General features: G+C 44.0%; 1 protein-coding gene across 3 annotated transcripts in view; it reads left to right on the top strand.

The window, feature by feature from the left end:
- cdh8 (cadherin 8) overlaps window positions 1–12,206 on the top strand; it is a 95,252-nt gene that overhangs the window by 72,667 nt on the left and 10,379 nt on the right. For all 3 annotated transcript variants that reach the window (XM_048263560.1, XM_048263558.1, XM_048263559.1), the window contains exons 5-8: window positions 1,832–1,999; window positions 2,171–2,358; window positions 6,505–6,746; window positions 10,704–10,840. In XM_048263560.1, the coding sequence (XP_048119517.1) occupies window positions 1,832–1,999; window positions 2,171–2,358; window positions 6,505–6,746; window positions 10,704–10,840 (735 nt within the window). The remainder of the gene's footprint in view (window positions 1–1,831; window positions 2,000–2,170; window positions 2,359–6,504; window positions 6,747–10,703; window positions 10,841–12,206) is intronic.

Here is a 12,206-nt window from a genome sequence, read left to right as displayed (position 1 = left end):
GGATGCAGGGAAGACAAAAACAAACAAAGCCCTATATCCATGGAAATGAATGTCCGTCCCCCCCCAGTTTCTGATGATAATAACATCATTTAAATTGCTAACAATCATGTGAGAGGAGATGAGCGGAGACAAGAATGACAACGGAGAGGCGGCGCTCGCTGGAGTTATGTCTCACACACCTCAGATATGTCTCACACACCTCAGATATGTCTCACACACCTCAGATCCGCTCCTGGTGCTTCTCGCGTCTCACTTCTCTCTCGTGGTTGTTGTCGGACTGTTTGATTTGATTTGATTTTTTTCTTTTTTTTTTGGCATGTCAGGTCAAGCCTCTGTGCCAATGCTTTCTTGCTTTAAGTACCGTGTTGGTCTGCCCGATGTGAGAGGCTCCTTGGCAACAACGCAAAGGTTGTAATCTTCCTTTCCTTTGCACTCTGCCACCTACTGCATGTGGGCTGAACTATTTGCCCTCAATTTATCAGGATGCCATGAGATATTGCTTCACAAAAAAGCAGGCAGTACCTAGACAACAAAAAAGGGTGCCACCTTCACATCAACCATTAATGGACACTGTAGTTTGGAGTTACCTAAAAAAGCAAGTGGTGGCTGATAAGCACTGTTAAAGCATGCTTTCAAAATCAACTCAAAGGGAAGAGGCTGCAGAGATTGGTGCACTTGGGTTCCATAAAGATGGAGAAGGACAATGTTTACACAAAAGTGAATTATTGATAAACAGGAGGCCGCACAGCTGGGACCAAAGAGAGAGAGTGATGAAATGAACACAGGGTTTCCGAAGAGTGTTTTCTTTCCCTCCTAAATTGTTATTGTCGCATGACCTTTACAAACACCCCACTGCACACACACACACACACACACACACACACACACACACACACACACACACACACACACACAGGCACGCACGCACGCACGCACACACACACACACACACACACACACACACACACACACACACACACACTCACAAGTGCACAAACTATGTTCTTCCTTTCCTTTCCCTTCCTATATTTCTTTCTTTACAATGACAATAAAAATATATTGGTACATTTTGCAAGCTGGAACTGTTCAGGTGCCTCTTGACAAAGTGTGCCTTTATGTGCTAGACTTGGCTTGGGCTTTGATGATCAGAGAGGCTTGCATTCGGTGAGTGGATTATCCACAGCTGCCGGTGAGCTATTTTATATTCCGCATGGCGACACTACAGTCAATAAGGTCCATCCTGCATACAATATTTAAGATTATACAAGACAGACAGCATAATTCTCATTCAGTCAGAATACAAATGACTTTAGGCAATGGTGGAGTGCTGAGCCAAAACAAGCAAGCTGATTTGCAATGCCAGCTCTCAGTGCCAGAGCAGAGGGAGGCGAAGACCTGCCCAGGATCCAAGTAGGGCGTGCCTTCCGAGCTTCCTTTAATCGTTCAGAAAACTGGGTCTTCGAACGTGAACCAAAATAATGTGAGTGATGACACAGATCTAAATATGGGGGGGCGATTTCGTTTTACAGATTGCCATGGTTTTTGGTTATATAGTACGATGATGTTAGTCTGTGTTTGGATTACGTGACAAATGAACATGCATATTTTCACCCGTTTAGCTAATGGAAGCATTTATGTTATTATGGACCCATAGTGTATGAAATATACTACACTATAGTGTCTATACTAATATACTCAATGGAATATACTACACTAAATACTAATATACTCAATGAAATATACTACACTAAATACTAATATACTCAATGGAGTATGTTACGATATGACACATGACATACTCTCATACTTTTATCTTTTTTATCATTTTCAGCAACCATTGGCATCGCGTTGCCAGGGATGGACCGTGAGATTCGAGATGAGTACATGGTTGTCATTCAGGCCAAAGACATGGGTGGGCACATGGGTGGACTGTCAGGGACAACAACAGTCACTGTCAGGCTGACAGACATCAATGACAACCCACCCAAGTTTGCCAAGAGTACGTAGAACCCAGTTCCACGTTTCATTTGTCATGATCAGGAGCCTCAGTCAGTTGTTAGTTTTCTTTAATTATCTAGAAAATGTGTGACTTTGTTCATATTGGTCCAGTGCATGGCATGTGTGTGGTCTAAAATGATGTGACAGATTTCTTGTCTTCCCTTTTTTACAGATTTCTATGATTTTATCTTCTCTGAGAGCCTGGGCTTAGGGAAACCAGGAGGGAGAGTAAAGGCGACTGACAAAGACATCGGCGAGAATGCCAAATCCACTTACGCCATCATCACTGGCAACGAGAAGGGTGTCTTTGAGATCACCACCGACAGCCAGACCCAGGAGGGTGTCATCATGTTGAAGAAGGTGAGCTGCCTGTTACATCTCCCAGCTGTCAACTGACTTTCTCCCACCAGCTTTACGTACATTTAGAGCACTGTATCTGCATAATTAAGAATACCCTGCGGTACCAGCCCAACATCATGTAAGGGCATGTTCTGACACTTCACCAAACTTAACGCTATAGACTTAACGCTAGACTTAATCTTAATGCTACCCTGCAAGGGTCTTGTATAATGATATTGTAGGAACTTCTTTCTATTGTAGGGAGATACTTTTGCAAATACTAACCACTGGGTGTTTTTTATCATTATTATTATTATTATTATTATTATTATTATTATTATTACATGGTGTAAGTTGTGTGCCAGCTTCATTAAAAGGTTATGCAATAATGGTCAACAAGGGTCAGTTTTGGTATCTATATTCCAAGGTTACTCTGCATAAATCACGATGTCGCTACTGGCCTAAACCACAATGCAATAGACATTCCAAGAAGAAGTTTGTGCCCACCACCTCAATGACAAATGAAGCTGTTTCAGTCAGTCAGCGCAGTATATTAGCTCTCTCCTTGAAGACGCCGGGAGAACTTTGCCTACAAATTGGTGCTTAGTAACAAAAGCCGGTCTTTCAGAGCGGAAAAAAATGTATCCTCCGACTTTACCTGCACTTCATCCTCACCCTAGTGTGAGGTATTTGCATATGAAAAAGTCATTGTATGCAAATCAAGGGCTCTTCATTCTGATGGAGCGAAATGGGCCACTTTTATCTCCCAAGGACATCTGTGGTGACTGCATGCATGGGAGCATGCATATTGCATTCATACATACTGTACATATAGAACTCATAAAACGCTACCATGCTACCATGGACATGTGCTCAGGCAATATGAAGAGGGAGATGCTTGATTTCAACAATGGCCATGGTGATAATGAGCACAGGAAATTACAGTGTGGCAATTTCGTGCTAACATTTGATCCTCTGGAAATAAGGACAATTTTGCGACGGACACTTCCTGAGCCAAATAAAGAGATGCACTTGCTTAAACACAAGAGCTCTGTGGCGGCAATACAATAAAAGGGAAAAAAGGCTGCTCACATTTTCTGGATCTGTCTTGCTTGCATGCAACATTTTGTTTTCTTTTTTTTCATTATTTTGGCTGTTGTGCACCACATCCTTGCCACTGTGGAGCTTCTGGCTTGGAAGAGTCCGTCGCCTGAATAGCTAATAGCATGATGGATGGCTTTGCATGAGAACAACAGACTATCAGCAGCCTGCTTTCTCCCCCTCACCTCTCCACATGTCCACACGAAGGCCAAGTTCAAGGGAGATGAGCACGGCTCCAGAGATTCACAAGCCCGATTTTTCTCCCTCTTTAAGCATCTGTCACAGAGCAGTGCTTGGCTCAGCCACAACAAGAGCAGCATTCTGCACAGGCCCCGTTTATCACGGCGAGAAAAACAAACAATTAAACGGAACAATTCAAACAAAGCTCTCTCTCTCTCTCTCTCTCTCTCTCTGTTTCTCTTCCTATTTTCTCTTCTCCTCCTGCCTCCATCTCTCTCTTCCTCTCTCCCACTCCCTATCTCTCCCTTTCCTGTCCTTTATCACACAACACTCTATCACACATGCACACACATAAATCCACATGCAAATAAATATTCCCTCCAAAACCGCTGTCAGCAATTGAGGACAAATTCTGAAAGATCCTTTGGGGCAAGGTTAAAAATATTGATCTGAACAGGGCTAGAGAAGCACGGAGTGAGAAGTGTTTTTGTTGTTGCGGGGTGTAAGCTTTTTATCTCACACCCCTCAGGCCTTTGGTGGAGGGTGTTGTTGTGTGGGATGTTCCACTTCCCCCAACAGCCGGCACTCGTCTTTTGAAGTCTCGGGAAATGAAAAAGAAAAAAAGAATTCTCTGTTGTTTCCAGGCACATCCCACATCCCACATCCCACATCATCCTACATCCCACATCCCACATCCCACATCCCTCATCCCACATCCCACATCCCACATCCCACATCCCTCGCCACAGAGAGGAGTGTGACGCTCCTGCAGTAAGCGTTGAGAGGTATGGATGTGGGGAAAATCACAGGAGAAAAAAAAAAGAAAAAAGAAAGTTGTCAGCTTGCCCATCCCCCTTCCCCCTCAAACTATCAAAATAGTTTGCGCCCGCTGCCACACACTGGAGCCTCCGATGCCTCTTCCCCGTCGATAGGAATGCCACAAAAGCCGCGGACTGCAGCGGTTCAAGAGCAGCCGTATTTAGCAGAAGAAGGATGAGGAAGGCAGCTGGAGCCGAGAGGGTCAGAGCAGATATGGCTGACTCAGTGTGAGGGGAGTCAAAAGGGCACAAGCAGCTCAGAGAAGCGCCGTGTTGACTTCCTCTCCACTGTTCTTTTGGATTTCAAAATGGACTTGTGAGTGAACATGGCCAAGAAGTGGCTTTTGAAGCATTTACTTACTGCTGAAGTGCTCGCGTACAGGAGTACAGGAGCTCTCTGACTGTATACAAATGCAATTGCCACCATCGCTTCCTTTTTGTGTGTCTGAAGTTGAATGAAGTGACTTTTAGAGCAAAAGTGCTGCATCCCACTTTGTGTCCTTCGAAATTTGCTAAAAGAGCACAAAAGTTGAGGGAAACTTTGTTTAGTTCAAATCAAGAGCACAGCCCTATGGATTCTGCTGTTGCAGTGATACATACAGTATATGGACACTATTTCTGCACTAGACAGAGGCTCTGTGATGTATGTCTGAGACTTCGAAAGCCTCCGTGGCGTTGCTATGGTAATCTAAATGTATGGTTTTTGTTTCACCCGCTTACTGAACCTGGGCGCCAGCAGGGGTGGCAGGAGGAGAGGACAGTTTAAATAAAAGCGACCGCGATCCTCGATAAGAGCTTCCTCGACCGCGCCGGTCAGCCTGGGGCGGGGGGGTCTGTTCCCAGCGCTCCCATAACACCACCCCCACCACCCTCCACCCACCCCCTGATGCCAGCCCCAGCTGACTTCAAAGCCCCCTCGTTGGTAGGCCCTCTCCAGCTGCTCCATGCCCACGGCCCTGGCTGCTCTCGGCACCCGGCCAGTAGCCCGTGCCAGGACCTGGCCGAGGGGAAATGGGTTTTATTCTCTTTTTTTTCCCTCTCTTCCTTTTTTAAACATGGGGGTGTGGACCCTCCCCCAGTCCTATTCCCCATCGCACAGCCACCTTCCCCGCAGCAGCCAAGGCCCCAGTTTAGCTTTGCCCATAAATAATAGTTAGGGAGCCCATTATTCTCCACGTGAAGGAGCGGCCACACACACACACACACACACACACACACACACACACACACAGGGGTGATTGTGAATATGGGCAGGGCTGGACCGGGATGGCCAGAGTGTAAAAGTGTGACATTTTTATCCCTTACAAATAGAATGTGACGAGGAGAGTATTAAAGTGCGTGGACATGTTTTAAATCTGGCTCTCCCGTTTCTGAAGAGGGAAGAGGTGTGTGTGGGTGTTGGCGGCGGGGGTGTTGTTGTTGTCAGAATAATTGCTAAGGCTGGTCTTCCTTGCTTGCCCACTGCCTTGTGGAATATTTGTGGCCTGAAGTCTTGAAATACTAGCCTCTGTTTAGCACTCATCAGGGGGGATCTGAAATAGCTATCCAGCAAGGGGATTTACAGATTTTCTTTATCTGATACCTCAATAATTCCTCCCCTCTACAGTTTATCGCCGGCGAGAAGAGTGTAACATTGTTATTGTCATGCTTTTTTGGGCTTGCATAATTATATCTTGAGAGAGCACAAACATACAAATTATTGTTTATTTGTTTGTTTGTTTTTCATGAAAGAAATCGTGTGATTTGTTATTAGATTAACCTTATTTGCAGCCATAGTGTAATCCACAACAGATGCCGTGTCTGACTACAAATTAATTAAGCCCAGATTGCTTCAGGTGAAATTCTGGTTATTGCTAATACCCAATGCCTTTCTCCTTCCTTTTTTCTGCTTAGCATTGTCTTTTTTCTCTCAGTCATGATTTACAGCAATATTGTCCGAGGATTCGAGATGGCACTGTTGCTCCCAGAGTTGCAATGCCTCCAAACTTTCATCCATCAACATTAGGTTAATTTGTTCTCACTGCGATGGTCATTAGTGAGGGACATTTGTCTCCGTCTCGTTCCACAGCCCCTGGACTTTGAGACCCAGAAGCACTATAACCTGACGGTGGAGGCGACCAACGTGCGTTACGGACCCAATGGCCCCTTCAAGGACACCACCATTGTCCGAATCGCGGTGGAGGACGCCGACGAGCCTCCCATCTTCACAAGAGTGGCCTACATGATGGACGTGAAGGAGAACGCCCCAATCAATACCATTATCGGATCAGTGACCGCACGCGACCCCGATGCTGTCGGCAGCTCCATCAGGTAGGAGCGGGCATTCATTCATCGCCACACAAATCCAGTCTCACAATGCACAGTATGTCTCTGTGTGTGTGTGTGTGTGTGTGTGTGTGTGTGCGTTTGTGTGTGTGTTACTCTTGTGCCGCCTCTGTTGTTGGGAGATGGATAATATGTGAAGTTTAACATCTCTGTAGACAATCTCAGCGGGCCTCGAGTGGTACATTTTCTTGAAAACATCAGAAGGGCACTTTGGAGAAGGTTATATAAGTAATTTCCTTCCATCTTGGCCAGCGTTCCATTACATCTTATGTGACGTATGAGCAACATACATGGGACAACACTCAACTGGTTGTGTAATTGCAATAGAGGGAAACAGTACACTGGTGTGGTCACTGTCTATCATCATCACCTTCTGCTAGTTCTTCATCCTCTTCCTCTTCTGCTTCTTCTTCATCATTTCCTGCTGTGAAGTAATCATGCAATGCACATCCTCATCTTCATCATTTCCTGCTGTGAAGTAATCATGCAATGCACATCCTCATTACCTACTGTGAAGTAATCATGCAATGCACATCCTCATTACCTACTGTGAAGTAATCATGCAATGCACATCCTCATTACCTACTGTGAAGTAATCATGCAATGCACATCCTCATCTTGGCAATGTCTCCAAAACAGTAGCTGCTTTAAACAAGCTTGTTTAACCCATTTCTTTTGCTTTCCCTCATGTGATATTGCCTCGGCTGCTGATCTATGTGCAATAATCAGTGTCACACATCATTTGTGTGTGAGGGCGTCTGCGAGTGTGACTTAAACAGTCATCATAAACTCTGATGCCTCGGCGGCTTCCACTAGCAGCTGCAAGTCAGAGCGTGTGTTTCTCATCATAATGACGTCAGAGCGTGTGTTTCTCATCATGATGACGTCAGAGCGTGTGTTTCTCATCATAATGACGTCAGAGCATGTGTTTCTCATCATGATGACGTCAGAGCGTGTGTTTCTCATCATGATGACGTCAGAGCGTGTGTTTCTCATCATAATGAGGCGTCGGGATACAATTGTTTCCTTTTCTCTTTTGGGGGAAGAAAAATAACCTAATAATTTGCCTCTCTCTCTCTCTCTCTCTCTCTCTCTCTCTCTCTCTCTCTCTCTCTCTCTCTCTCTCTCTCTCTCTCCCCTCAATAAAGGAGTATGCCCACCCCTCTCTCTTTCTCTCTCTATACCTGTTTTTGTTTTCAGATCTCAGACAGACAGACAGACAGATAGATAGATAGACAGATAGATAGATAGATAGATAGATAGATAGACAGATAGATAGATAGATAGATAGATAGATAGATAGATAGATGTTGCATAAATAGTAACAATATGCACTGCAATTCACTTTTTTATTTCACTGGGGTGATAGCGAGTGCTTTGCGTTTATTCCGGACGAGCTGGCTGAGTTGTTTCACTTTCACTTCTTTCTTTGTTTTCTTTCTGATTACATCTAAAAAAAGTAGAAAACTATCTTTTGGACACAACACACTGTCCATCCATGAGGCAGCAGCAGCAGCAGCAGCAGCATACTATTGTGCATCTGTGACCCTCCCAGTGGAATAGCCGACCTAATTAAAAGGGGGGGGGGGGGGGGGGTGAAAGGGACATTCAGGGATAGCCATGTTCATCTGTGCCTAAGGCTCTGTTATTCTCCTAAACACCTGCAGAACACAATCAAACATAGGAACTGCTTAGCACATTTAATTAAAACACTATTGCCAATTACATGTTTAAAAGGTATACAAGACTCCTTCTGAAAAAGAGCGCAGGACATAAGTGGTTTCCTCTGCAGACAAACAACAACAATGTGTATAATCCAAAATTGTATTTATTTGTTTATCTCGCCTGTTTAGCTGATTTTTTGTATTTATTTATTTATTTATTAATTTATTTTATTTGTATTTATTTTTTCACTTCCTCCTTTTCTCCCCACATTCGTCTGTCAGTTTGATTGACATGTAGCAGAACATTTCGGGCTCTGTCTCCCTCCACTCGGCGAAACTGTCAGTGTCTGATGGAAATCCACTCAGTCTCCCAACGACTGGTCCCTGGTGGCCCCTGCTGTCTGCCTGTCTTTTAAGTGTCACGCTACCGTGGAGCACTCCTCCTGGACTTCAGCATTCTCTCCTCTTAGGAGTTAGAATGGTTCGTCAGGGGGAAAAAATAACATGGCTGGAGTCATAGATGTCTTCCCTTACATTCTGAATCTTTTGGGAGATTACTGTTAGTGTGTTTTAGTTATTTAGAGTGTTTGTGTATGGTATTTCCTGACTGTTTTTTTCAATGTTTTATTCTTGAGAAGATAACTTATTTTTTTTGTTTCACTCTTTATTTCGTGTTTCTGTTCCCCCCTAACAAGACACCAGGGGCACCTCTAAGGTTGACCAGATGGACAGTTCCTAAGTCAGAATGCATTATTGTCTAGGTAAAAGCAACTAAGCTAGTATCTAGTCCAGCACATCAGAACAGAAGCAGTCTTTTCAGAATCAGGGCTTGGATTTACAAGAACCATACTCACGGATGAAGTAGTAATAGACATCACCAGTATGTCAGATTTGCAGACAAATATAACATGTTTTGTTTTCATAAACCACCTTGTGCCATAAGGGAGTACATAGGCCATGAAGGTTCCGAGGGTTGACCAGGGTCACAAAAAGCCACAGGCAAGGGCAGGGCCAAACAAGAATTGAGGTTAAAATAATTGTGCAGTTGACAGTTGGGTCAAAGTCACAGCCCATAAAATGGAATGGCATTTTGAGACAGTAGTTTGCAATATTTATATTGTCCGCTCTTTATGCATGTTTTATGTATTTAAGTTACTTGATAACAGACTGAACATTTTGTACTTAATAACTCAATGTGATGACTATTATTTATTTTTTATGTGTCACTACATATTTGTCACAATGTATTTGGGGGAAAGGAACCTTTTATGGTGTAGACAAACGTGATAAGTACATGCACATACTGTACAGTAGTAACTACATTGCATTGTTGACACTTAATATAAAGAGCACTGAGGTATTCATGCAGACACCAAGACTTGAATAATTACCGTAGCCCATGTACCACAACCTTGTAGAATGTTTTGGGGAAGTAAAGCTTGCCAGTGAAAAACGAGTGTTGTCCTACACAGAAAAAAATGGATATGGCTCCAGGAGGGATGTCTCCCATTTAGCAGCCCCTGGGGGCCAGAGGGTGCTGTGGCGTGGAGCAGCTCAGAGCTGGCGTGTTTGACTTTTTATTCCCAAAGAAAAGGCTGATGCCTCCCCTCGCCTAATGACCTATCAGGGGGAAGTGAACATTAATGTGTGCTATTTAGAGGCCCGTGCAGCCTCCTATCTGCATAAGGGTGTTAAAAAATAGGGCCTTTTAGAGGCCCGTGCAGCCTCCTATCTGCATAAGGGTGTTAAAAAATAGGGCCTTTTAGAGGCCCGTGCAGCCTCCTATCTGCATAAGGGTGTTAAAAAATAGGGCCTTTTAGAGGCCCGTGCAGCCTCCTATCTGCATAAGGGTGTTAAAAAATAGGGCCTTTTAGAGGCCCGTGCAGCCTCCTATCTGCATAAGGGTGTTATAAAGGGTGTTATAAAGGGTGTTATAAAGGGTGTTATAAAGGGTGGTAAAAATAGGGCCTTTTAAGGCTGATGGTTCTTTAATGTCCTCCACCGCTCATCCAAGGGCCCTTAATTAATCCTGGTGATCATTATTGAGTTCCCACTGGCTTTAACATATATTCATCTGTGGGAGTTCCTGATGGATAAAGTATCATTAAATGGAAGACCCATAGGGATGGCCTCAAACTGTTACTTGTGTACCACAGCTGCCAGATGACTTTGGGATGGTTGCGGACCAGATCCGCCGCATTAGTGGCTGCACTCTGGCTCTCAATACACGCTGGTGTGCTTGCCACTCTGGTCATCCCTGCTCTTCTCTCATTTACAGGTATTTTATTGATCGGCACACTGACCTAGAGAGGCAGTTCAATATCAACGCGGATGACGGCAAGATTACGCTCGCCAAGCCACTGGACAGAGAGACTGACATGTGGCACAATATCACAATCACAGCCACAGAAATCCGTAAGTGTAACCGGAATGTTTTAAGTCACGGGAAGCCTTGGCCTACTGGTTAGCACTTCGAACCTGTAACCGGATGGTTGCCGGTTCGGACCCCGACCAGTAGGCACGGCTGAAGTGCCCTTGAGCAAAGCACCTAACCCCTCACTGCTCCCCGAGCGCCGCTGTTGATGCAAGCAGCTCACTGCGCCGGGATTAGTGTGTGCTTCACCTCACTGTGTGTATGTACACTGTGTGCTGTGTGTGTTTCACTAATTCACGGATTGGGATAAATGCAGAGACCAAATTTCCCTCACGGGATCAAAAGAGTATATATACTATAGTACATACTATATACTAAGTCATGTCCACGACGTGTGTATGTGTATGTCTAATGTTTCTGAGGTGAATAGAACAAGATGAGCCATTTTATGAAATTGTGTGGGTGAATTTTTTATTTGTACATTTATTTTATTTATTTTTTTATTTATTCATTTTTTACGTTTACCTCATTCAACATGTTTCTATGGTCACTACAGTGGATTAATATGCTTAGGCTAGACCACAGTACATTTACTTATAACCAGTGTTTCTACAGCTTATCTCTTATGAACTTTGATGTTGTTTAGCCAAGACACATTTTCAAGTTTCACATCTCTCTCTGGTCCTTTTTAGGTAGTATTTAAAGTCTAGCTTTCACTATTGTGTAAAATAAGTGAATTCAGGCAGTTATTCAATGAACCACATCTGTTATGGGCTCACTTCGCAGTTCAAACAATCAAACGTTCGAATCATGCAGGCGTTAAATATGTTTGTCTGCTGGAGTTTGATTGAATTAAACAGCTCAGTAGTCAAACTTTGTGGAAGCAAAGTATATTAAGGCGTATCAAGTAAACACTTTTAACTCACACTAGACTTGTTTACTGCAGTGCCAGCATCCATTTCAGATAATGCAACATCTGTGATCCAGGAAACTGACTTGCTGCACAGAATCTGTGAGGCAGAACCATAGGCAGTATAAAGAAGCATATGTGAGAAACCATTTAACTGTTAATTGTAAACAGGGGAGCATGCGGGCGATAAAACTCAAAATTGTGTAGATGTCTTTTTATTGTTCTTGTTTCTTCCAAGCAAACAAAATGTACTTCCCTTGCCACCGTAACATTAGAGTTGTACAAGAAGTGCATGGTGGCTCATTTTGGGGGGGTTTCAAATCACAGAGTAGCAAAAGACAGACTCACCAATTCAAATAACTGTGGCAAGCCGAAACTGCATTTCGTAAAACGTTTGCGTAGTCGTCTCGTGTCTTACCTGGTGTTGTCTCACCTGGCTCCACACCGTGTGTCAAAGTATCTGTGACGAGAGATAGTGGCGGCATGGCGAACAAGGG

Source organism: Alosa alosa, chromosome 14 (assembly GCF_017589495.1).
Source record: "Alosa alosa isolate M-15738 ecotype Scorff River chromosome 14, AALO_Geno_1.1, whole genome shotgun sequence".
NCBI classification, from domain to species: Eukaryota; Metazoa; Chordata; class Actinopteri; order Clupeiformes; family Clupeidae; genus Alosa; species Alosa alosa.
Note: the sequence above shows the minus strand (reverse complement) of the source record. Positions and strands in the feature narration are given on the sequence as shown.